A 27,205-nucleotide genomic window follows, 5' to 3' on the forward strand; every position below is an offset into this window, starting at 1 on the left:
CCGAAACTGATGTATGTTAGTCAATTTCTATAACGCCTTTCAAAAAATGTTAGTCAATTTCTATAACGCCTTTCAAAAAATAGCTGAGGGCGGTTTGCACAGAGAAATAATAAAAACTAGCCGACCCCCACACAGAGCATCTGTGTGCTCTTTGGGGCCAGCTACCTCTCCCCCCACCACACCTGCCCCAGTCTCTGGCTGAGTCCCGCCGCGGCCAGGCCGGCCACCACCACCACCCGTGCTGCCGGGCCGGGCCGCCCCCGCCCCGCCGCTGCCGCACCACCATCACCGGGTTGGCCGCCACCACCACCCGTGCTGCCAGGCTGGGCTGCCCCCGCTCCGCCGCTGCCGCACCACCATCACCGGGTTGCCGTGGTCGCGGCCAGCCACAGAGTGCTGCCGACGGCGGCAGCCCCAGAGTGCCGCTGCTGCAGCCGGGCCCACCGCCAGGCCCGCCGCCTTGCCTCCGCTACCAGGCCTGCCTCGCCCCGCCCCGCCCCGCCGCCGGGCCTGCCTGGCTCCCCAGCCATGGCTGCCGCCGCCTCGCATAATTCTCCTGGGTGTGTGCCAGGACCAATCAGGCGCCCCCGCAGCCAGGCCAATCAGCTGGGCTGCCGGGACGCATTTTTCCTGGGCACACCCAGGAGAAATATATATATAGACGTAAATGTTAAAACCTGGAGCTACCAGAACAGCATGTCTTTCTCTAGTACCATTAAATGACTTGCATCATTTTACAAAACCTTTTAAAAAATAATGTAGGATGATGTTGTATTGTGGCACATAGGATATGTGTGTGTGTGTGTATGCTTTTTGTTACCACTATTCAGCCTCATTTAAGATTTCTTTACTTCATGAGCTGAGCTTCGGGGGGGGGGGGCATTTTAAAATCTTGTCTCTGGGCCCACTCCAACCTTGCTACAACCCTGAATCAGTGGACATACCTCCTTTCTCCCCATCTCCAGACCCAGACACATTAAAACTCAACTTACCCAAGATTTCAAAAAGAGGGATCTTGAACCAAACAGCCTGACCCTCACCCTTGGCCCAATGCCACAGGCAGAGATCCTATCAAGGACCAAAACTGAGCAGGTGATCCCAGGAACTGCTGAGTCACTCAGTAGCTGGTCCCAGTCCTGCACACACTCCCCACAGATGTTACGCAGAGGCAGAAAGCAGCAGCCCCACGGGAAGCAGCAGAAGGAGCCAATAGCACTCACCTGGCCTCTCACCCCAGGCAGCACTGAAAGGAAAACAGATGGAATCTTCCTCTCCTCTGCTGGGCTTCTAGCAACCTGAGGTCACAGGCAGCATTCCTATCAAGGCCCAAAGTTGGGCATCGCTCTGCGTTGGCGCAAGTCAGCATGGGGCATAGCATGGTGGGAGAAAGGATCTTTCAATGGCAATATCACACAAGTATTAAAAAGAGAACACCCAGACTACTTGAGAGATTTGTTATTCACACTTAAAAAATGGAAGGTTGAACCGGATCTATTTAAAGGATCCTCCTCAATTAAGCAGCTAAGGAAAACAATTTATGGAGAGATTCTAGAAGTGGGTTTCTTAAAACCTGATTTAGAACGTAAACGCTACAAACACCGCACTTCACAGTACTTGTTGCAACCCGATCACCCTATTGCTCTCTTTAAAGAGAAAAAAGTCCCTTTCCATTTATGGGAAACAAGGTAGCGCTTATACCATCAAGTACTACCACTTAATGCGGCTAAGCCATGGCTCCCAGAGGACCAGCAAGAGTGCCCTAAAATCACCTGCAAACAGAAAGTTAGTGAGCTAGGCAAAACATTCAGGGAAACCCACTCACATTTCTTAAAAGAGTGTGTGGTAGCCAAAAGAGTGTGGCAGGGAGTAAGCAAGCTGTTAGAGTGGCCTGATTTGGAAAAACAGACTTGGGAAGAACTAACCTCGGGTTTGAGCGATAGAACCTCCTTTCGAGGTCCCAGAAAGAAACCTTCAAGGAAACGGGACGGAACGGGTGCCACCATACTAGGGAATTGGAACGTTCCCCTTCTCGTAATCAGGTTAGTAAACTTGTATGTCATTTATGCAATGCTCGTACATAGGAATAGGGAGGAAAGACACGACCAAGAGGTTCACGCAGATGAGACAGTAAATCTCTTCTGGAAAAGTTTGTATGGTTATGTGCAAAAAGACAAGAGTATCTCTTCTAAACAGCAATGGGACAAATTGTGGAAATGGACGTCGGACGTAAACCCCCCCCCCGATTACCAGATTTGCCTTGTAATCCCCCACCCCTGAGTTACAGTACTACCTGCATATACTTCATAACTTGTGTGTTTCCAAATCCTTGTGTGTATATCTTTGTAGATATATCATGTATAAACAACCACTTTGTATATAATTGTGCTTTGGCAATGTACTGTATGCTTTGGTAGTTTGTTGGTTCAATAAAAAAATCTTGTCTTATAAAAAAAAAATCTTGTCCCAAAGTTGGGCAGGTGACCCCAGGAACTGCTGAGTCACTCAGGAGCTGGTCCCAGGCCTGCACACACTCCCCACAGATGTTAGCTCTTAGATAATTTATTTTGCCCCAAGAGGCTAGCTTTAACTATGGAAATTCCAATAGGCAGCTGTGTTAGTTGCAGCAAAAACAACGGTCTTGTGGCTTTAAAGTATAAGATATTTTGATTAATCTGTTAGTATATATTTTGTATGATTGTGTTATCAGGATACACTTTGACAATCATTCAGAAAAGAAATGTTATTTTACTGAAGTATTGTGGCAATGAAGCCTTGGACATCTTAACTGAAACTGCTTTGGGGCAGCAGCACCCCTCTTGGACTTCATTTCTTCCTTATTCCTTGTTGTACAAATAATGACATGGCTTCTGCCCTTACATTGCTCTGCCTTTATGGTAGCAGGGGAAAGAAGGAGAATTATATCAGGTGACTTTTGCTGGGTTCGAAGCCGTAGGTCCCAAACTCACAAACTGGGTGCAATTCTCCCGTTGGCTTCCTCTCATCTAGCTACTGGTACGGCTGCAAATGGGGCATATTGGGAAGAAATTGTATGGTTTCTTTACCATGTGCTGCTAAACTTAGTCAGGAGGACTAGTGATGGGTGAGCTCTAGTCTCCTCAGCTCTAATCAGATTGGCCTGGAAATAAAGCAAACTCTTCCTCTAAAATTGGGAAACAGCTTGATTTATTTCCAAGCCAATCTGAATCCTGGCTGAGTCCACCCATACCCCTCTGAGCCCACAAACCTCTACCCATCTACCCAGCCCCTTTCCTCCCACAGAACCCTTAACTGCTCCTCACTGCACTTAACCAGGCTGGCATGCTGGCAACGGCAAGCCATAACAAGACTCTTCAGTATCTTCTGTGTATGTGCCAGCCCGTACTACTGAACTTGAACCATCCTGTTAGTATTCAGTGTCAGCGATATGCAGAGGACACATACAGAACTCATGGGGTGCTACTGATTCTCACCTTATTCTCAGACACCACAGATTAGGATTGGGTGGATGGGAGGTAACTCCAAGCTGACATTAAATGTAGGGGTGTGCACTCCCTCCTTCCAGATATTTGACTGTACTCCTCTCTCCTGTTCTTTCTCTACTGTCCAAAGATTGCTCTTATTCTTAAAATGCTTTAAGAAATCTGTGGATCTTCCCTTGCCTTCTCACTTTTAAAAGTAGCCATTTAAATATATTTGAACACCTGACTGCATTTTTAGACAGCACCACGAGCACTACATATTGTATTATTTTAGTAAACTGACTGGAGAATTGGGGCGAGGGTTCACTATATTCATGCATTTTACGAATATCCAATTCTTAGTGATTAGAATCCTCCAGAAAATTAAAAAAAAAAAAAAAAGGAAGTATGAAACTGAAACCAAACAAAATTTCAGCGTCACAGGGTATCTTGGGCTATCCGTAAAATAGCTCCTTTGAACTCGGCGTCGGCAGCGACCGTCACTGACCCGGCATCTCCTTCCTGTTTTGGTCCTTCCACGCGCACACGCCGGCCTTCCATTTCATCGCGATTTCTTGCAAGACGTATAATAATGCCACTACCCGCTCATGAGTCCATGAATCCAAAAGACCGAGAAAGTGACAGCTGCTGCCCATAACAAATAATGGCGAAATGCAGCGTTTTAGCTTAACCGTGATTGGGCAGCAGCGTTTCTCCTGCCAAACAAGAGGCAGCCCTTGCTTTTTTTCCGTGTGAAAAATGTGTGTCTCTGCGTTTCAAAGTTTTAAATATTTAAAAAACTCAACGTGCGTGAATGAAAGTCGTCACAGCAGTAGAGCCCAGGGTTAACTGCATGGAAGGAATGAACAAGCGCTGGTTTTAGGCGGGGTGGGGTGGGGTAATCTGAGGGAATTGTTTTAAGTAAACTGATTTTTGCGTTTTGTATGGAAGGGAGGGGGCAGTTTGGCCAAACATCCAACCCAGCTTTAGCTCCATCTCTAACATATAATAATAAATCCTTCTTTAACCACAGCCTCACCTCACTCACCAGTCATATGGAGGGTAATGGGGTGTATTGATGGGATTGAAATGGCAGAGCATTTTTTAAAAGGCGTCAAAAACTTTAACACACACACACACGCACAATTGAACAAGATCACAGTTGGAAAGAACATCTCCTGTCGATACTGCTGTCTTGTGTTTCTGGTGCACACAGACTATCGCCTAATCACAGCTATGCGAAAACCTTGGGAGTACTCCATTGTTTTCCATGTGAAGTTCTCAGTTCTGCCCAACGCGGGGGCTCCAAAGAGTTTAGCATTCAGACAATTGGATTTTTACTCTAGTCGTTTCTTTTTTCAGTATTGTCCCAGTTCTCCGCATGCGCTGCCGTGCCTAGTTGTCCACTAGAGTTATACTCACACTACCCGGCTTCCAGTCTCACTTAAAAGTTTCATGTTATGCTGTCTGAAGCCTGGAAAATCGGCTTGCAAGCAGATTCTTGCTTTTTATAGGAAATAAGACCAGAATTAGAAAAAAGCAGGGATTCCTGTGCTTGCTCTCACGTGCACGCTAAGGATTTCTCTATGGACAGGGGAAAGGTGACCACGACGTTCCGTGTCCAGACAATGGTAGTGTTGCTCTAGTCCCACTATACGCGGTGCCCTTCCCTTTCGGACATGCGCAGTTCAGCCTTCTGAGTTGCGGCTCTTCGCCTATCAGGCGCCCGGCTCCGCTTCGCCCGGCCAGCGGGATGTGCTTCCCGCCAGGAGGAGAAGGGTTGTCGCCGCTGCTGCTGTTGCTGCCGCCACCGAGGCCCCGGGTGCTGTCATGGAGGTGGAAGAGGCCTTCCCCCTCGTGGGCCAGATGGGGCCTTTCCAGGTCTGGCTCTGCGTCTTGCTTGCCGCGCTGCTCCAGGTGAGGAAGAAGGGCCGGCCGGCCCGTCCCTCGGGAGGGGTGGGATGAGGCAGGAGGCGCCGCCAGAGAGAGACCCAGCCAGGCGCTACCTGCAGTCCTTCTCTGGAGCAAAAGGAAGCGGCCGCCTCCTCTAGGTACTTCTGCTCCCGCGCAACGCGCGCTTGGAAAGCGTAAGCGCGACGGCCTCCACAGGAGCCTTCGACGTAGGCAGGCGGGTGGTGCGTCTCCGGTGTCGTGTCATGCTATTGCTGGTCAGGGTCAGGGCTAGGGCTGTAGTCGCCGGTTCAGACGTGCAGCGGGCGCTCTCCATGGCCGCCCTGGTGGCCATGCCCACCCCAACAGCCTAAGAAGCACCTGCGCAGGGGCGTAGCAAGGTTGGATTGGGCCCAGGGACACGATTTTAAAATGCCTCCCCCCCTCACTGAAGCTCAGCTCATCCTAAATTATTATTTTTTTTAAAGGTTTTGTAAAATGTGGACGATGCAAGTCATTTAAGGGTACTAGAGAAAGATATGCTGTTCTGGTAGCTCCAGGTCTTAAGACTCACATCAGTTTTGGAGGATGAATACAACTGAAGGAAGCCCGGGCGGGTGCGTGGCTGGGGGAGTCAGTCATGTAACTTGCCTCTGCGCCCTGCCCCCAGACAATTGTCTCCCCTTGCCCTGTTATAGTTACACCGCTGCACCGGCGCTCTCCGTCCCTGTGCGGCCCCACTCCACCCCTGGTCAGCACTTAAAGCCAAAGAAGGCGCCCTCTGAAAGTGCTTGGGAATGCAGCGCTAGGCATCTTGGCCTGGAGTTGTTACCGCAAGCTGGCTTGATCCTCTTGAGGAGGAGGCCTGGGCAGCCTAAGGTGGTCAGCCTGTGTTCGGGATGTGCTACAGAGGGTGAAATGCTTCTCCATACGTCAACAAAGCCTTGCATGTAGAAACCTAGCAAAGAAGACACAAGGAGAGAAATGGTTGCACAAGAGAGTCATAGGGACACAAGAACTAGGAAGCTGAGTTAGACCATAGGTCCTTCTAGCTCAGTATTGTCCACACAGACTGGCAGCGGCTTCTCCAAGGTTGCAGGCAGGAATCTCTCTCAGCCCTATCTTGGAGATGCCAGGAAACCTTCTGCTCTTCCCAGAGCAGCTCCATCCCTAAGGGGATCTTACAGTGCTCACATATGCAGTCTCCCATTCATATGTAACCAGGGTGGACCCTGCTTAGCTAAGGGGACAAGTCATGCTTGCTACCACAAAACCAGCTCTCTTCTGTAGAGTCAATGAGGAGGAGAAGGAGTCCTCCCCCACCCTGCAAATACTTCTTGATTTTGAGACACACACACACAGAATTGGGAATGTATACTTTTGCCCTTAGACAAGCCCCCTTTCAGGCTCCCCTTCCCTCATCTGTGATGGCTGTGAAACACTTTGAACACTGTAAAGAGCTGTATAAGTGCAAAGTATGATTGATTGATGATGTGCTGTCAAGTAGGTGTCGACTCTTAGCGACCACATAGATAGATTCTCTCCAGGATGATCTGTCTTCAACTTGGCCTTTAAGGTCTCTCAGTGGTGCATTCATTGCTGCCGTAATCGAGTTTATCCACCTTGCTACTGGATGTCCTCTTCTTCTCTGTCTTTCAACTTTCCCCAGCATTATGGACTTCTCAAGGGATCTGGGTTTTCGCATAATGTGTCCGAAGTATGATAGTTTGAGCATGGTCATTTGTGCCTCCAGTGAAACTTCTGGACTGATTTGCTCTAGGATCCATTTGTTTGTTTTCCTGGCAGTACATGGTATCCTCAAAAGTCTTCTCCAGCACCAAAGTTCAGATGTGTCAATACTTTTTCTTTCTTGCTTCTTCAAAGTCCAGCTTTCACACCCATAGAGTGCCATGGGGAAAACCATTGTCCGAATGATTCTAATCTTTGTAGGTACAGACGTGTCACGGCATCTAAATATCCTTTCATAGGAACATAGGAAGCTGCCATATACTGTGTCAGACAGACCATAGGTCTATCTAGCTCAGTATTGTCTACACAGACTGGCAGCGGCTTCTCCAAGGTTGCAGGCAGGAATCTCTCTCAGCCCTATCTTGGAGATGCAAGGGAAGGAACTTGTAGCCTAGATGCTCTTCCCAGAGTGGCTCCATCCCCTAAGGGGAATATCTTACAGCGCTCACACTTCTAGTCTCCCTTTCGTATGCAACCAGGGCAGATCCTGCTTAGCTTAAGGGGACAAGTCATGCTTGCTACCACAAGACCTTCATTGCAACCCTACCAAGTGCTAGTCTGCGGCGTATTTCTTGACTGCTGGATCCTTTACTGTTGATGGTTGAGCCTAAAAGGCAGAAGCTATCTACCCTCTTCATTATCTATTCTGAGGTTGCAACTCATTGTCATTAGTTTAGTCTTCTTGACATTTAGTCGTTACATTTAGTCTCACTTTTTCACTGTGACTTGCATTATGAGAGATTGGAGATCATCCACATTCTCAGCTATCAGAGGGTGTCATAAGTGTAGCACATGTTATTGATGTTTCTTCCTCCAACTTTAAAACCACGCTCATCTTTTCCAAATCCAGCTTCTTTTAGTATATGTTCAGCATATAAGTTGAATAAATAAGGAGAAGGTATACAGCCTTGTCTTACTCCTTTGCCCATCTGGAACCAGTCTGTTTCACCATGTTCTGTCTGGACTGTGGCTTCCTGTCCTGAGTATAGGTTTCTCATGAGAACAATGAGATGTTCTGGGATGTCCATTTTTCTAAGGATATTCAACAACTTGACATGATCAACACAATCAAAGGCTTTTCTGTAGTCAATAAAGCACATACTGACTTTTTGGTATTCTTTGGCTTTCTCAATTATCCAGCGTGCATCAGCAATGATGTCTCTTGTTCCTCGCCCTTTTTTGAAACCAGCTTGAACATCCGGCATTTCCCTTTCCACGTAGGGCTCTAATTTGTTTTGGATGATCCTGAGCATTATTTTGCTAGCATGTGCACAGCAATGCCCTAGCATGTGAGATTAAGGATATAAATGCAAATTATGGGGCATATTAAATAATCACCTAGAATTCTTATAACTAATGAGATGAGGTGGGAAATTTTCCACAACTTTATTTTTCTGTGGAAAACTTTTCATTTCTAAAAAGGAGTTGATTCATAAAAATAGTAACATAATAAATGAATATGATGCCACTCAGACTGTATGTTTCATGTTTTATGGATGGTTATGTAGTCTTCGCCATCCATATATTCAATCAGTGTGTTGAAGGGCTGTGGGATCATGGCTTCTGGCCCCAGCTCTGTGTGTATGCTGACCCATCCTTATCTGAAGGAGGTGAAAATGGGTTCTGTGCATGTATGTCTTACACATAAAGCTGATTCTCATCTTCCACTGAAAGGTGGAGGTTGGAAGCAGAGCCAGCAAGAGCAACCCTCCTCCCCTTGTGGATTATGTGGAAGAGGGTTTCTGCCTAGAAGAAGAGTTTCAGCAGAAATTCCCCTTTACATAGCAAAAGAAATGAGAAGATGGTTCTCTGTCCCAGAGGAGCTCACAATCTAAAAAGATATACTGTACAGAGGAGACACCAGCAACAGCCACTGGGAAGGATGCTGTGTTTAATTGGGCATGGATAGTTGCAGTCCTCTTAATAAATGTTAGAGAGACACCACTTTAAAGACTCCTCTTTGCCCAGTTAGCAGTATTTCTCTCGCTAATATGTAGCTCTTTGGGTGTGCTAAAATTAGTATGTTAAGGAAAATAAAAAATGGCTGAACAGACTCTAAACACACTGAAAAGCAGTTAAACTGATATAAAATATGTAACAAAGATTGCCTTTATTAAATTGCCAAAGTCACCTGGCCAAATGTGGACACACAAGACAGGCGTGTTGCCAAAACGATGGTAAACTGACACCTTATCCAATTGTGGTCAACCACATGAATTGCCAGCCCACAATGAAAACATCTTATAACACATACAAAAATAAATGACCGAATTCAAAGTAAAAATGCAACATACAAAACCAATAACATACAAATACAAAAATTGGAGAACTAATAAGTAATATGTAGGTATCTAGGCAAAATCCAAGATGTCTTCAGGATAAGGAATTGTAATGAGTACATGCAGTTCAAGTCATGAGTCCTTGATTCAGAAAAAAAGCAAGTGACATGCTCAATGAAATGTTTTAAGTATATACAGTTCGAGTTGTAAGTCCTTGATACAGAAAAAAGAAAGTGACATGCTCTGTAATGACTGCCCCCCCCCACCTTCAGCCCCCACTGGTTCTGCCCCCCACCACCGCCTTCAGCCCCCGCTGGTTCTGCCCCCCCCACCGCCTTCAGCCCCCGCTGGTTCTGCCCCCCCCACCGCCTTCAGCCCCCGCTGGTTCTGCCCCCCCCACCTTCATACCCAGTTTGCTGTGGCCAGCTACAGTATAGCCGCTACCTCCTGTCTTGCGTCATGTGGCCAGCCTCCTTGCCACCCTTGTCCAGCCAACCGCCAGCCCCCCCCAGCCGCCTCCTGTCCTTCCTGAAGCGGCCAAACTCCTTGCTGCCTGTTGCTGGCCGGCCGCCAGGCGCCTCCTGTCTCACGCGGTGCTTGCTGCCTGCCCAAAGTCAGGAACTCTCGCGAGAGTTCCACCTCGCATTCCCAGTGGCATGTCTTGGAGTGTTAAATAGATAGATAGATAGATATGTCCATATTTAACCACCCAAAGCATAACCCTTGCAGCTGGATCTTATGAATGTTTAGTTGTCCTGCTAAGCTCAGTGAGATTTACTTCCTAGCAAGTGTTCCTAGAGGTGCAGTCTTTGTTGAAATGGGTGATATTAACGGTTATACTCCCTGATCTTCATGTGTGGAAGCAGGCCACTGTGTGTTTTTCCCAACTGGATGGCAACTGTCTGTCTAAATGGGTCTTGCATGCACAGTTCCCCTTTCCAGTCTAACTACCAGGTCTGCATACATGGAACTCTTTCAAAAACGTTAAAAATTTAGTCATCCTTTTTTGTGGGGTAATGTCTGATTTCACTCCCCTTTGTTCTCCTTTTCCTCCCAGATAGCTGATGGGTGAGAATTTATGTAACTTTGTTACATAAAACCTGCTATTCCCACTTCAGAAGGTACCCAAGGTGGCTTGCAACATAATAAAGGAAAGGGAGCTGGTTTTGTGGTAGCATGCATGAATTGTCTCCTTTGCTAAGCAGGGTCCACCCTGGTTTGCATTTGAATTCAAGACCACGTGTGAGCATTGTAAGATCCCTTTGGGGTTTGGGGCCGCTCTGGGAAAAGCATCTGCATGCTTGTGTGCAGAAGGTTCCAAGTTCCCTCCCTGGCTTCTCCAAGATAGGGCTGAGAGAGTCTCCTGCCTACAACCTTGGAGAAACCGCTGCCAGTCTCAGCTAGATAGACTGATGGTCTGATTTGGTATAAGGCAGCTTCCTATATTCCTAAAGATATAGACATCTATAAAACAAAGAATCAGTACAATAAATAGAAATACAATAAAGAGTAGAAAGAAGCTTAGAGCCACTTTAGTCCCTCCGCACAAATGAGGTTCCATGTGTACAGAATCCAGAATGGTTGAAACTTACAAGCCAGCTACAATCATTCATATTTGCTCTGGTATATACCCATCTATTCCACATAGAATTGATTGATTCAAACTAGAGTCAGTCTTACATTTTTTGGTGGGGTTGGGGAGATGAAAGTGGAAGAATTACCCACTTTTCAGAAACACATCTCCGTGTTTCTGAAAGAAACACTGACTTTGTTGTGCCTCATGATTGCAAAAATACAACAGACAGCCTCCTTGGTGTGTAGGCAATTGCTGGATGACCCGGTCACACAGGATACAGCACAATTGCCCACCCTCACAGCAGGCTGTTTAGAACAAGGCAGGAGCAGATCCTTTAATTATTTGTTTAGGAAGTTTGGGAATTACTGCTGTTGTGAAATATGACAGTTCAGGAAGGTGATAAGAATAAGAATGGGCATAATGTGTTGCAAGTGACAATAAATTGTTTATTGAGAACTGAGGGGGGCAGATTTAAAAAGATATAAAATTGGGTGGGGTATAGTGGAGGAGAGGAAAATGTACAGCTGTAGAATGTATGTTCCAGTATGGTTGGTGTTGTTTCCTTATGGTTATTGTTCATACATGATGTGAATTGACAGGATGGAAGTAACATTCTTGAAGCTCATGTATCTGAAGAGGTTGACTTGACAAACCTGAAATACTGATAATCTAACCTGAAAGGCAAAGCACCTTTAAGCTATTGTGTAGGTGCTACCACAGAACTGGTTTTTTGAATGCATAAATGTCACTGTTTGTTCTGGTGCTGATTTTGATTCTGCTTCCTATTTCAGCTCTACGTAGCCAGTGAAGCAATCCTCATTGCGCTAGTTGGGGCTACACCTCCTTACCACTGGGATCTCGAAAGGATCTCTGCTAATCAAAGCCATAGTAACGAATCAACTAATGAAGACAGAGCTTTTGGGAAGTGGCTCCTGACAGCCAATGGGAGTGAAATTCATAAGCACATACATTTTAGCAGCAACTTTACATCAATAGCCTCTGAGGTAATGAAACTGTAGTATTTGTGTGGCAAGCCTGAATATATTTAATTTCTTTAATTAGTGTTGTGATTTATGAGTGATAGGTGATAATGGGACCAGCTGGTATCACATGGTGTTCTGAAAAGGACTACGCTCATTCTACTGTGTGGATGTTGGCTCATTGGACTCCTCTGGTTATAAATAGCAACAGAAAACTTTTGTGTGCTGAAAGCAAGATTGGAGTAGGGGGGAGAAAACCCATGTAGTAATCTTCCACAAGAAGGAGCACATTCTTTCTTTGCTAGGTGCATAAAATTACAGAGTGCTTCAGTAGCAATAGCTTCCTTCCTTACAAAGTCTGCCATCTAGCATACTGGGGAAAGAACTGCATGTGTTCATTGCATACTTCAAAGCCTTTGGTTTACTTGTGGGAGTTCTAAACATTTTCAATAAGAAATTTCAAGCCCACACATGCTAGTATTTCTGAGATCAGAAACGAGGCTAAATAACCAGACATAGGTCTATCTGCTCTTTTTAGCAATAACCAAAGGGATTCTGATTATCACACATGCAATATATGAACAATGGGGATACAGGAGGACCGCAGTATCTGCGGATTCGTTAATCATGGATTTGCATATCCATGGTAGGATAAAAGACACCTGACCTCGGCATACGTGGCATGGAAAAAACGGGGGCGGGGGGGCACACAGACCTCATGTATCTGCAAGTTGAGGTGGCTGGAAATGACCATGAAAGTCATTTCCGGTTGCCATTTTGTGTTTTGGAGTGTCAAAATGTGAAATGCAGGTGAAAAGCGGTGGGAGGGGTAAGTGTACCCTCCTCCACCCTTAAAGCCAGTGTGGTGTAGTGATTAGAGTGCTGGACTAGGACCGGGGAGACCCGTGTTCAAATCTTCATTCAGCCATGATACTTGCTGGGTGACTCTGGGCGAGTCACTTCTCTCTCAGCCTAACCTACTTCACAGGGTTGTTAAGAGGAGAAACATAAGTATGTAGTACTCTCAGCTCCTTGGAGGAAGAGCGGGATATAAAACGTAAAAAATAAAAATAAAATAAAATCAAGTGGCACCCCCACTGGTGTCGAACTTCAAACCAGCCCCGTGTTCGAACCTTTTTGGAGGCCCGTAAAAGGGCCTCTGAACAGGTTCGTGCACATCCCTGTTGTATGAGGTTTGAGATGCTACATATATTGACTCCAGCTTCTACCATGAGGATGAACTTTATCCATTGGAATGTTCATGTTATCCATTATCAAGTTGACAATATAAAAGTGGTGACCCTCATGTGTGTGTTTCAGGAAATTATTTTGCCAACTGTATCAGGAATACAACAGTGGTCACTTTATCTCCTGCAGAAAGACACAGCTAATGGCTGTTTTTTGTTTTGGAATTGTTTGGCAGCAGTTTCCTTGATTGCACTTCAGCAGGCAGTAGCTGTATAAGTGGCCTCCCTTAACTTAATTACCCTTGGTTTTCCTTACGTATGACTGAGAAACTATAGCTGACATGATGTGCAAGGGTAACGGAGCCGGAAGAGCAGCACTTTGGAGAATGGGAGAAACAGGTGGGCACAGCTTGAGCAACTGCTGGTCAGGACAGAAGTGCCTCTGCTGCCATGTATACAGCATCGCCACTGATGTCCTCTAACTCCATTACGCTTGTGCATCATGTCAGCCTGTATTAGTAGCATTAGTAGAAATTGTTGCCACTGCCACTTTTGTTCCTCTGTGGCTTCATGGAGTATATTCCAGGAAGGTAGAAAGAGGGGTTGTATGTGTGTGTAGCGGGGAGAGATTTCTTGCCATTGGATATTGGAGAACCTCCCTGGTTTCATTGTTCTAGCTGCATTTTTACAGTGATTGCCTTCTCATAGCCTTTCCTTCCCATCCTTCTGTTTGTGGTGGGCTGTTAAAACTCTTTTAAAAGGAAATGATCCCTTCCCTGTCCTTCTTGAAGGTACTGGTAGGACCCTTAGCCACCCAAATAATTTTCCTCCTTGGAAGCTGGAGACTGGACCAAATATTAAATGCCAACAATTCCACTGAGGATCATCTTTCAGCAAGGGGAAAGCAACACCTGTGTTAAGCGTTTTAATCTGTGTGATCCAAGCAGCTGTGCAGCCCATACATCATCATGGACCACCTAGCTTATCCAAACTTTGGTGGAACCCTGACTACAGGGGTGTAAGGTAATAAAAGGTGAATCATGCTTGGTGTGCCTTCAGTAGATAACTTCCCACACTAATGTCCTGTCTTTCAAAAATGCCATGGCCAGCTGCTCCTTGATCTACTTTTCTGATAGTAGAACTCAGGGTGTTCTCTTATAGTGCTTTTACCTGGTCTTTAAATCTAAATTGCTGTAATGATAGCAAAACTTCTAGGGAAGCACATTGACAAACTTTCTGAGCCTGAACTTATACTACAGTTGTGGTCAAAGGCATCCCTTAAAATTATGGGCAAAGTGTTTTCCTGGCTAGACTAAGGATCAAATGCAATATCTTCTCACACCTGTATTTACTGAAGGACATAGGAAGCTGTCTTATACTGAGTCAGACTCTTGGTCCATCTAGCTCAGTATTGTCTTCACTGACTGGCAGCAACTCCTCAAGGTTTCAAGCAGGAGTCTTTCCCTACCTGGAGATTCCAGGGATTGATCCTGGAACCTTCTGCATGCAAAGCAGATGCTCTGCTACTAATTTAAGATCTCATCCCCTGAGGGGATATCTTACAAAAGACAGTGCTCACATGTAGTCACCCAAATGCAAACCAAGGCAGATCCTGCTTAGCAAAGGGGACCATTCATGCTTGCTGCTGCAAGATCAACTCTCCACCCTACGCTGGGGTGCAAAGACTGGAATATTTTACAGTGCATCATACCTTAATTGACTAACCCAGTTAGAATACCTACCAAACTACTTCAAGAACTCAAGTACCTCCTATGTGATCTGTGGGCATAGCTATGTTTTTGCAAAGACAGCAGTCTTTGTGGTTGGTTTTTCTTTACAGTTTTCTCCATGTTAAATCTTTGGCGAAAGTGTTGTGTAATACTCCATGGTGATTAGAATTACTCCCCCCCCATATTTTTGAGGTTTTTCCCTCAAATCACAAGATTATTTAGCTGATGGGTCCATGTTATGATCTTGGTGTCTCCATAAAGACTTCCATATTTTGTGTCTCACAGCCAAACTGTCATTGTGTCATTAAATTCTTAAGAAAACTTTTGTGGACCGCATTCCCAAGTTATTTGCTTGCCAGGACAAATTTATCTTTCTGATGTCCAGTTCCACTAAGGTATTTAATATAGTTGTGGCTGATGTTATTGCAAGTAAGCCATTTCCACTGACACTGAAGAGAGGTTGTATTTAATAGATTAAGGATACAATCCCAAATACCCTTATTTAGGAATTAGCGCCATTGAGTACAGTGGGAATGCATTCTGAATAAACATGTATGACTTTGGGATTGGGCAGCACATTTGTTTCATGAGCTTAAATAACATGGCCATTATTTATGTAGTTCTCCTAATTACATTGGCACTAGTGTAGCATTGCAGTTAGAGTACTGCAGTAGTACTCCCCACTAGGACTGGGGAGACTTGAGTTCAAATTTCTGTTCAACTTGAAGCTTACCGTGTGACTTTGGGCCGGTTACTTATCTCTCAGCCTAACCTACCTCACCGTATTGTTGTGAGAATAAAAATGACCCTGTATGCTACCCTGAACTCCTTGGAGGAGGAGTGTGATATAAACAACATATGTAAAGATGAACTTGTAGAATATGGCCCTTTGCATTGTCATGTTTTCAATACTGACCTGTAGCATGCAAAGGTCAACGTTTTTTAAGGGTCCTGCTTGTTCTAATACTCTTGTCTAGGTTTTCTTCCTGCATGTGGTGCGCGGTTACTATGTGGTTACTAACAGTCATTAGTAACATGAGAAATTCCACTACCGTTCATTGTGCATAGAATTTTTCCAAACTGCTTGTCTGCTATTAACTTCTGAGTGCAAGGTCTGTGCCATGGTAGCCAACCAGTATGTCATGAAAATGCAGTTTTTCAATAATTTGCTGGGCTGAGAGGCTTCTGAGTACAGGGGACATGCCAGGCAATGGTTTGGACACTAGCAAAAACTTGGAAATAGCATTGAGGGAGCTGAAAGTAGTGGCTCAGCTGCTGCATCTGGCAAAAAGCGTTGGCTGATGTGTTGCCTTGGCAACGCTAGAGACACCAGCCCAGGGAAAGATGGGAGAAATCTTGCAAGGCAGTAGGTAGCCCTTCTGAGACTTGTAGATAATGTGTGTGTGTGTGAAGGGGAGAGCAGCAATACTGAGGAAGACAGAAAAAGCGCCCTGGTTCCCCACAGAGGGACAGGCTTGGAGCACTGAGGGACATTGAGGCTTAACCCTCTCCTTACCTCCCTTTGAATTGAGGCACTAGTGAACAAGAAAGGTCAGCCCTATGGTAGAATGGGGTGAAAGTTGGTGGCACTTCCTGGCCCTACCAGTGAGAGGCACTGCAATAATAATGCCATCAAAATTTTAGTTTTGAAAAGTGCAGCTCTTTAGAATTGTGAATTCTGGTTCCTTAACTATGAAAGACTGGTCACCTCATTCTAAAGAATAGTCTGTCCTATGCTGACCAGAGTGTGTTGCAGGATCCGCAGGAAGGGGCTTCTGAGTAAAATTTAGTTTCCTCAGGATAAGAGAAAACTTGTGTGTTTCAAAAATAAGCTTTCCCCCCTTCTGTTGATTTTGCCTAATGTTGCTTTTTCTCCCCCTAGTGGTTCTTAATTGGCAACTCATCATACAAAATCAGTGCTGCCAGTTCATTTTTCTTCAGTGGTGTGTTTGTTGGAGTGATTACTTTTGGCCAACTCTCAGATCGTTTTGGACGAAAGAAAGTCTATCTTGTAGGTAAGTAGTGGTCAGACGTTTCCACTTTGTTTCATACTCAGTGTTTGAAAAAGGCTGAAGAAAGCCCCATGCAACAGTCTGCTGTTGTCTATTGTCCTGACATTTTTAAGGAGACCCCTGTGTTGTTGTGCTCCACCATTTGTCCTTCAGGTATTCAAGATCCCAGTAGAATATTTTCTTTCCCCAAAATATTTTGTGAGGTTTTGTCACTTTCCTCTGAGGTGTTGGGGGCTGTTGCAGATAGAAAGAAGATTGGGACAGCTCTGCTCATCTGGTATCTTCTTCCATCACTGATCTCCCACCCCCTGTGTAACGACTGCCAGAAAAACCTGGCCACCGATGACAGTCACAGTAGTGGCTTCTCTGCTGCTGGGCCCATGACGATCATGGCTCCAGTGGTTCTCTCTTCCACTCTGCAGTGACTCCAAATGGCAGAAAGGACTGAAAGGATAAGATGGCAACATTCCTCACCCCTGTTCTGGCTGGCATGACTGGTTTTTAAAGCTGTGGCAGAACTAATATAAATACAGCAATCCATTACTTTTTGGCTGGCCTTGATCCCCAAGCCAAAAGTTTGGTTGCCTCCCTTGATTTGGGTGAGCACTGGCCAAGGGCCCCTTCCTTTAGCTGCAGCACCCCCTTCAGCTGCAGTGGAAAAGAAGGTGCAGAGCTTGCCCCTGTAGCTGAACTCAGCTGAGGCACCCTAGGCACTGTGTCTGAGTAGCAGATCCTCGCATCACTCTGGGGAGGCCTGATGCTTCCCCATACAGATGGTGCATGGGCATGGCACCCAAGTGGGCACGATTCCCACCTCCCTCTCCTGCCCCGAAGCAGAAAAAGGTAGTTTGGGGGGCTGCTGGTTTGGCTCTGCTAGTCCAGGGCACCTTGGCCACATAGTGGTGAACAACCCCCTTTCTTCGTCCCAACTCTAATGCTGGGAAGGGGTGGGGTTCCTGCTGTGAGAGGTGCAGTTGCCATCCACCTTTCTAGCTCCAAGACTGGGGGTTCTTTGTGCTCGCTGGATGGCTCCAGCTCCCTCACCACAATAAGCATGGTGGATGAAAGTGTGGAGGCCCGTATAAATAGCACCTCTGGAAATGGTCTCCAGGAAAACCTGGCCACAAGTTGTTGTTGCAGTTAGGTAGTTGTATGCAGTCATATACTATTAATTGCCCAGTAGATACAGGGCTGGTTTAGGAATAACTAATTTCAAAAGCTAAGTGCTCCTTGGTAATTGTCAAAATTGTGTGTTTGTATTTGTTTCTCCACAAAGTGAACTGGAGATAGTAACATGTGGAAAAGCTCATTTGTGTTATTCCCCCCCCCCCATTAGAAACTTCTGTGGGCTTTCCTGGTGTGATGTAAGTTTTGGGTGGTATAAAAATATGTCAAATAAATAAATAAACGGCCTTATTTTTTTTGGTGGGGGGGGAGTGATGTTTGCCTTTTGGGAGGTGTTTCAATCTTCTTTTTGCTTTCCAGGTTTTGCCCTTGACATCCTGTTTGCGGTTGCGAATGGGTTCTCCCCTTCCTACGAGTTCTTTGCAGTCTCTCGCTTCTTGGTGGGAGTGATGAATGGTGGGATGTCGCTTGTGGCTTTTGTCCTACTGAATGAGTGTGTGGGCACTGCTTACTGGGCCTTGGCAGGTACAGCTTTTAATTACTGTGGCTTTATATTAAAGACTTTAAAAAAAATCTCTGATAACAAATCCAAATTTTAGTTTTGTTTAATTTTGAGGGCTGTTGCATGCATTATTAAATTAGAGGTTCTGCCCAGATATGTACCCATGATGTTAACCTATAACTTATTGGAGCAAACCAATCTTTAAAAAACAAAAATCTGTTTGGGGAGCCATAATCAGTTCCGGTTTCCCACAGTTTGTACACAAGGTCCCCTCACCCGTGTTCGCTCTAATTTTTTCCATCTGTGCACAGAATGAGTTTTGTTCTGGCCGGGAGTATCAAGGCGGTGTGCACGCATGTGCATTCAGAGTGGGGCCTTCAACCTGATTCAACCTTGATTCAACCTGAGCGGGATCTAAAATTAACTGAGCGGACATCAGAAAATGTGTGAGCACACACCTTAGAGAGAACAGTGCCCCCCACCCTCCACTGATTAAAACAAAAATCCGGGCTTGCATGTTATGGAGTGTAGGGATGTGCACAAAACCACTTTATTTGGTTCGAATCTGAACCGGATTTAAATCAGACCAGGCATGTTCAGTTTTTGAACCCCTCGAACAGGGTCCGGTTTGGTTTGAATTAGAACCGGTTCAGGCCTGGTTTAAGGGCAGGGTGTGTGTTCAATTTTTAAAAAATGACTTGCTGCCCGTTGAGGGCAGTGAGGACCTTCGGGTGTGTGCGCTGCGGTGGACGTGGGGGGAGGTCCTCTGGTGTCTCCCCCTACCTCTGCCGGCCTCCCCTCAGTCTGTTTTGGAGCTGTTTCAACCTTCTGTGAGTGCGCAGTGGCCTCAAAATGGCCACCGTGTGCTCACAGAGGATTAAAACGGCCTTGAAACAGGACTGCGGGGGGAGGTGGAGATGCCAAAGACCACTCCCCGTGGCCGCCACAGCACTCCCCCCCCCCAAAGGCTACTGCTGCCCTTGCCAGGTGGTAAGTCATTTTTTAAAAACTAAAAATTGGATCTCCCCCACCCTCAAACCAGGCCCGAACCGGCTTGAGAGGTTCGGTCCGACCTCAAACCGAGCCGGTTCAAGTGCGAACCGGTTCTAATTAGAACCAGTTCACACATCCCTGACGGAGTGCGTGTGCTGTACCTCTTAACTGTGCCATGTGTGCTATTGTCTGTATCCCTTGCATGCATAAGGTGCTACTCTCTTGCTGTTTTTAAAGACCAGCTGAAAACATGTTTTCAGACTTCTGAAAAACCTTTTATTAAATCCGTGGCTGTCATTTTGACTCACCAAGCACATGCTTTAGGAGGATCTTTGGGGATATGACAGGGACACACATGTAATTCATCTAGTCCCTTATGTGATCTGTTATGCCATACACTGTTCTCTGCTCTGCCAATGCTCCAGAAGTGCTCTGTTTAATTAAAACATGTTGGGAATCACCTTGGCATGAAACCACTTTTTGCACCCAGTGGTTCCTGACTTCTTTTCATGGCAAATGGTTTACCAGTTGTTAAAAACAAGTGACTGCTCCGACCACAAAACACATACCGACCACAAAACACATACAGCAGGAATGCTGTTACTTGCAGGTACAGAAAAGGCTGGTAGTGTAATCTAATGTATCTTGTCTTCCCCTCTTAATAACTCTATCTGCTTCCATCCTTAAAGCTGTGTTGTCTTTGCATCTTTGTTCAGGTAGCTTATCTACCTATCTATTCTGTTAAAGTGCCTATGTTAACAGTTGTTAAATGGTCAGTAACACTTTCCCCCCCTGTCTGCCATACCGTTAGGATCAGTTGGTGGCCTGTTCTTTGCTGTGGGAATTGCCCAGTATGCTTTGTTAGGTTATCTTATTCGCTCCTGGAGGATGCTAGCGATTGTGGTTAACCTGGAGGGAATGATAGTCTTCCTGCTCTCTCTGTAAGTCACCTCTCTTAACATTGCTTTGATGATATTTATGAAAAGTTGTGGGAATCGCTCATCACTGGATAGGATTAGCAATTATCCCTCTCTCTTGCACCCCTTGAAGTGAAGTCCTCCAAACCGACCACAAAACACAAGCTGTGAGCCCTGTTCAGACATTATACTGTATGTGTGTACAGGTGCCTGCCCACATGTTTGTGTGAGCGACTGTACAAGTGTTCATTTTACAAATGAATCAGGGTACAGGCCCCCTCAGGTGCAAGGTATAGATAGAAAGTGTACTGCTGTACATGTGTGGAACGTAATGTGTGAATAACTGTACAAACATACAGATCAGTACATGTGTACACCATGCATAGATTGTCTGTGCATGGAGTGTAAAATGTGAACAGGGCTGTAGTCTTAGAAGCACAGCTCCTCTTGACACCACCTAAGGTCACCTTGACGTTATGCAGCAGATCACCTGGGTCTTATTAGGCTTAGGGAGAATATTGGGTACTGGTTGAATGCATCTAATGATTAAAAAACTAAAATCATATGGGCTGCCAATGGAATATCTTCTCCCTCTTGGGCTATGGTGATCCTTAAGAAGCATTTTATTAATATGGAATGCCGGACAGATTTAAGCCAGGCACCAAGCCTCGTAAGACTTGGAGCCACCAAGCCCTCACAAAAACCAGCTAAATACCTGTATGACCTGATATATCCAGCTCACAGAAGAGCTCTGACATTGGCTCAGCTGGATATGCTGCCCTCTGCAGGACTAGAGGGTATGTATAGGAGAGTTCCTTATTTGGAGAGACTGTTCCCTTGTGGAAGTGGGGATATTGAGACGGTTGACCATGTGCTTCTGTATTGCTCTTTCTATTGTGAGCTGCGTTCCAACTATATTGCTCTTCTCATTCTTAGAAACTTATTTCTTTCTGATAAACACACTTGTGCCTCGCACTCAGCAGCCAAATTTTGTATGGCTGTGATTAAAATTCGCTCATGGTGTGTCAGAAATGGTCAATTTTAATCGTCCCTCCTTTTTCTTTTTAATTTTGTTTTATCCTATATATTTTTATCTCAATCTTCTATGTATAATTTTTATATGCATATGCACGCATGTGTTTATATTGATATCTCAAGGTTGACTCAGCCTTCCATCCTTCCGAGGTCGGTAAAATGAGTACCCAGAAATGTTGGGGGCAATATGCTAAATCATTGTAAACCGCTTAGAGAGCTCCGGCTATAGAGCGGTATATAAATGTAAGTGCTATTGCTATTGCTATTGCTATCTACTTAGATTTATTTGATCTGTATTTGATCAAAGATCACAGTAAACTAAACTGAACTGAGCTACCTTGAAAGGACTGCTGCCTAGCCAGTTTCTTGCCATCTCTAACACTGTGGCACTTTCTATTTTTCTCCTTATCCACTTTGTTTTGGTAGCATTTGCTAGGCTCTGATCATCCAGACCAGTTGCCATTTGTCCTTGCATTTCATAAGATGGAATCTGTACTACTCCGGCAGATTTCTTTCCCCTAATGTAGCCGCTGTTTATAGCTAGTTGGCTGCCAGGATGAAAACAGATGTAGGATTTAAAAACCGTTCATAGTAGATTCTTCATCTGAAGTGTGAACTGTTTTCACAACTTCTATTATATACATGTATACCACTAAGCTGAACACTGGATCAGGCCCCAGTCTTGCCCCTCCCTTTGTACGTCAGGTGGGTTGCTCACGTGTGTGTTCATTTGTTTAAATGTTTATCCTTCACTTGCAAAATAAAAACAGTTCATAAACATTTGAAAAACAGTTATACAATTGCTCTGAGTGGATAGCTAATAGGTGCTACCACATCTGGCTTTTCCTCACTGGTTAAATTACTCTGAAACCTGTAGATTCATTTTTCCAGAGCTCATCTCAGCAAGACTTGGATAGTAACACCCATGCATTGTCCTTTGTATTTCAGATTCATTCCTGAATCACCTCGCTGGTTGTACTCGCAAGGGCGACTAAGTGAAGCTGAAGATTCCCTCTACCTCATTGCAAAGAGGAATCGCAAGGCAAAGTGCACATTTTCACTTAAGCTCCCAGCTGAGAGGAATCACAAGGAGACTGGTAGCATCCTGGACCTCTTTCGATACAAGATCCTTCTTGGGCGTACCTTGATCATGATGTTCATCTGGTACTTGCACTATATTTTGACTAGATTTTGAAAGTGCTGTTATTGAGAATTATCATTGAGATACATAAGATAAAGCCAGATAGGCATGTTGTATCTTCAGTGTTTGATTTCTTCCTTTTTTCCTTCGTTATTAGAGACTTTTTATAAAAGAAGCTTGGTTTTCCTACTTTCTCCTCATCCTGAAGTCACTTGGTAAAAAAGTTCGATAATTTTATTTATGTATTTAGCATATTTTTATATTGCCCAATATATACATCTCTGGGCAGTTTATATGCTAAGACCAACTTAAAACCACCAACAATAATAAAACATTAAAATAATTAAAACAATTTAAAATCTCAATATAAACTTGAAAACTTGTTAACTAAAATATTAATTTTGATCATTTTAATCTGGGAATCAGAAATAGGGCACTGCTACGCATTATGATTGTGTTGGAAAATACTGATATTGTCCAGATTAAACACTAAAATGTATCACTAATGCGCTCCTCAACACGTTTGGGAAAACCTGAAGCCATTGCCATAAGTTATGAATGATGTGGAAATAACATTGGTTTATTTCCTGCAGCAATTGTTAATATGTAGTGCTGCTCTTTAGTTGTAGCTCTTTTTTTTAATGCTGTGACTTTCTAGAACTGCTAAGTTCAGGAAATATTACCATGAACTTGCATTATAATAGCTATGGAGAAAGGATTTTTTTAAAAAAATATTGACTTTTAGAGCCCAGTCTGTCTAATTTTGTTTAATATCCCAGATGGGCCAATCTGGAATATTAAATGATCTGGGATATTGAACAGAATTAGACAGATGGGCCTCTAAAATATTACAAAATCCCATTGGGTTAGGAACACAATTATTCTATTTTGTTCTGTTGCCCGATGACTATTTTTAGCCTACTTTCCAGTTGGCTTATGAGATCACCTGGCATTCTGTGTGTGTGCCCGCCACTTACAACTTTGCAACGCTTGGACCAATATGAACCAAGTCAGGTACAGTTGTAAGGGCACATAGGGACACCTCAACAGCATAGTTTGTGATAATGTCATCCACCCTGATCCAAGATGGCAAATGCGTAAACTTTTGAGGCACAAGTGGGCTAACTTGTGGACTGATTTGAAACAAATTAGGTACCGTTGTAGTGAGTGACACACAGGGACACCTCAGTGGCATTGTTTGTGATGATGTCATCCACTCCAGTTCAAGATGATGAGTGTGTAAATGTCTGAGGTGCAAGTGGGCTGACCTGTGAACCACCTAACTGATCTGAACCAAATGTGCTACAGCTGTAGGGGCACATAGGGACACCTCAGTGGTGTAGTCTGTGATGATGTCGTATACCCTGATTCAAGATGGTGGATGCATAAGTGTTTGAGGCACAAGTGAGCTAACTCGTGGACTAACTGATTTGAACCAAATTTGGTACAGTTGTAGTGAGTGACACATAGGGACACCTCAATGGTGTATTTGTAATGATGTCATCGACTCTGATCCAAAATGGTGGACATGTGAATGTTTGAAGCACAAGAGGCCTAACTTGTGGATCACCTAACCAATTTGAACCAAATTTAGTCCAGTTGTAGGGATAGTAAAAGGAAAGTAGGCAGATTAGTTCTTACTAGAACAACTTATTTCCTCTATGTAAGAAGTAGCCCCACAGGGCTGGGTCTAAAAGTTATTTTTAAGATTTCCTTCTATCTCTATCTCTATCTCTCTTAAATTAAGACTTATTTGAAGCTGTAAGCCCAAATGAATTTTGTAGAGAGGTTTGGGGTGGTTATAGTGCAGTGATTTGGGTCAGTGATTTGGGTCAATTGATTTGGGTGTTAAAATGACATGAATGGATTCACAACAAATACAAATGATTAGTGGAAACATTGCACAGTAGATGTTGCAAACAGTGTATAATAATATATATAAAATCCTTGTTTTTCAGATTTTGCCTCTAGGCAAAATAGAGTTGAGGCTTGGCTCACTTATTGTGGTAATACATCAACATTTAGCACACCATCAGTCCCTGCTGAGCTTGCCATCAGGTACTGTGCAATCATCAGCCGTACATCTATTAAGTCCAATTTCTGGGACAAAATGTGTGGCAGTTATACCCATCTAGAACCATATAGTTTTAAAGGTTTCTGAACAGCAACAACAACATCAGAAGCTTCAGGATTTCTTGAAAACCAGGGCCTGTAGAATTCTTAACAACATAATTGCACAATAACCAAGTATTTCCTGGATGGCAGAATGGAAGCCACTTGGTGGGCAACTTTTTCATTTCAGTTGGTAGCCTAAGATCACCCTTACAGAAGCATCATTTGTATGATGTTTCTCATATGTCAGAATCCTTAGGTGAAAAGTCACGACTGATACACACATTGCTGTGTATGTGCAGATGTGGTTTATGGTATTTGGACCAAAGCAGCACAAATGTTTGCATCTTTTTTAGGGGTCTTTTAATTGAGGCTCAAGCTTCTGTGATGTAGGCTCAAGGTTCTGTGATGTAGGGCTTGTTCAGAGAGCAGATATCCTACTTGATACCTTCTATCAAGTAAGAGAGTAATGCTGAAGGAAAGAGATGCCAGTGAGTGTGGATATCTTTTGTGCTTTCCTGAACTGTTGCTTGCACTGGTTGCCTAGTTTCAGATCATCTATGGAGTAGCAGAGATCACCCAAGAGACAACCTCCATATTGCTAATGTGTTGTATCAATATGCCTGAAATCCCCAAAAGCCTGGAAATAGCTTGACAGAATGCATCAGAATGTAATTGTCCTATTTGTATCTCCTCGACTTATGCATGGATTGTAGATATGGTGAAAGACGCATCCTTTGGCATGCATAAAGCTTAACACATCTGTTTTCAAGACATGGCTGAGAAACTAGAAAAACCAACTTGATATGTTGCCTCTGTCTCCTTTTTACCCCCTACAGGTTTGTATGCAGCTTGGTCTATTATGGTCTTACTCTCAATGTGGGTGGCCTGGGTGGCAGCATCTATGCCAACCTGGCCCTTTCTGGGCTAATAGAGATCCCTGCATACCCTCTGTGTATCTACTTGATTAACCAGAAATGGTGAGTGCTGAATGTTAGAGATCCTTGTCATCAGGCTTTTGACCTGGTAATTTTTGTTAAGGGTTTATTGGTTTATTTGTTGCTGTAAATGCTGTTGATTCCAGCTCTGTTGTTTTGGGACAGAAAACAAGGTGCAGGAGGATCTCGTTATTTGTGGGGATTTCAGTCCTTGCCTGCTACCATGGGTAACAGAACCATGAGTAATGAGGCATTATGGCTATGGGGAAAGGAGGGTTAGGTTCCACGGTGAGCGGGAAAACCCCCAAATGGCCCAGAACATACTGTGGCATGCTCTGGGGGTCCCCCATGTTCCCAGGAATGCCCCCCAAAGGAAGAAATGCCTTGAAAAATCACGGGGCTAAGTCCAATTTTTGGAAGAAACAGGCCACAAAATGGATCCTTGAGATAAAATGGAGGGCAGAAGTGACCTCTGTGGTCACTTCCAGCCCTCTAGGAACTGCGGATACATGGGTTTTAACCCTATCATATCCACGTATATGGGAAACGGGTGTCTGTTAGACACCCCGCATATATGCGGAACTGTGAATAATGAGGTTCTCCTGTATATCATTTCTATAACTCTTCAGTGTATTAGTATATACAAACTGTCTTGCAGTTTGTATATAGCTGATACTGACCTTCATACAAAGATGAATAAGTTGATACTGCTTTTTTTACACTTTGGGAATTAACATACTCCATTATGGGCACACAAATAAAACCAATATACAATGTATTAAATGATAAATGAGTCTGGCAAACTCTCAAGATATATCCTCCTCCCCCTCAGTTCCTCCTTCAATCTCTGGCTTTGGACAGACCTCCTCTACAGACTGCACTGGCTACTCTCGTGAATTTTGCCTTCAGTAAAAAAAATTGCTGCTTTTGTCCTCTCTGCTATGGAATACCCTCTCTCTGAACATCACATTATCTCCTTCAACATTGCTCACAGTCTACCCTCCCCACCAGTGTTCCCTCTAAGGCATGCACACATATGCACGCTCATAGGTTTTTTGATGCCCGCTCCGTTAACTTTAGTTCCCACTCAGGTTGAATCAAGAAAGCCCCATTCTGACTGTACATTCGAGCATGCTGCCTTGATACTGCTGCCCAGAACTAAATTCATTTCACACACAAATGAAAAAAATGTGAGAGAATACTGCTCCCCACACTATGCTTCCTCCTCCTTCCATGACCTCCATTCTATTGATCTAGTATCTTTCTCCCTTCCTCTCTCTTCCGTCCTTTCTGCCTGTTCCTTAGACTTCACAATTTTTACCTGAAGTTCATCCCTGGCCTCAACTTTTGACACACTTGCTTTGCTAGCCAAATGGACTTCATGCCCCTCTCATCCTCATCCATGGTTCACTCTTTCCACCTGAGATTTCTGCTGATGTTCTCATGCAGCTTAATATCTCTGAAACAGTATCCTGCATAGTCTTTTTCAGAACATAAGAATAGCCCTGCTGGATCAGCCTCAAGGCCCATCTAGTCCAGCATCCTGTTTCACACGGTAGCCCTCCAGATGCCTTCAAGAAG

The 27,205-nt window shown here is 44.5% G+C and overlaps 1 protein-coding gene across 4 annotated transcripts in view; it reads left to right on the forward strand.

Annotated features, from left to right (window-relative positions):
* Positions 1-5,013: 5,013 nt before the first annotated feature.
* Positions 5,014-27,205, forward strand: part of SLC22A15 (solute carrier family 22 member 15) — a 49,712-nt gene continuing 27,520 nt past the window's right edge. For 2 of the 4 annotated variants that reach the window (XR_008315894.1, XM_053294759.1), the window contains exons 1-7: positions 5,020-5,375; positions 11,744-11,956; positions 16,732-16,864; positions 18,347-18,511; positions 20,293-20,422; positions 22,382-22,597; positions 25,526-25,666. Coding sequence is in view for 1 of the 4 variants with exons in the window: in XM_053294759.1 (XP_053150734.1) it covers positions 5,289-5,375; positions 11,744-11,956; positions 16,732-16,864; positions 18,347-18,511; positions 20,293-20,422; positions 22,382-22,597; positions 25,526-25,666 (1,085 nt within the window). In the remaining 3 variants the exon portion in view is untranslated. Of the gene's footprint in view, positions 5,376-11,743; positions 11,957-16,731; positions 16,865-18,346; positions 18,512-20,292; positions 20,423-22,381; positions 22,598-25,525; positions 25,667-27,205 lie in introns of all 4 variants that reach the window. The other 2 variants (XR_008315895.1, XR_008315896.1) reach the window with 2 other exon arrangements.

Source organism: Hemicordylus capensis, chromosome 2, assembly GCF_027244095.1.
Source record: "Hemicordylus capensis ecotype Gifberg chromosome 2, rHemCap1.1.pri, whole genome shotgun sequence".
Taxonomy (NCBI): Eukaryota; Metazoa; Chordata; class Lepidosauria; order Squamata; family Cordylidae; genus Hemicordylus; species Hemicordylus capensis.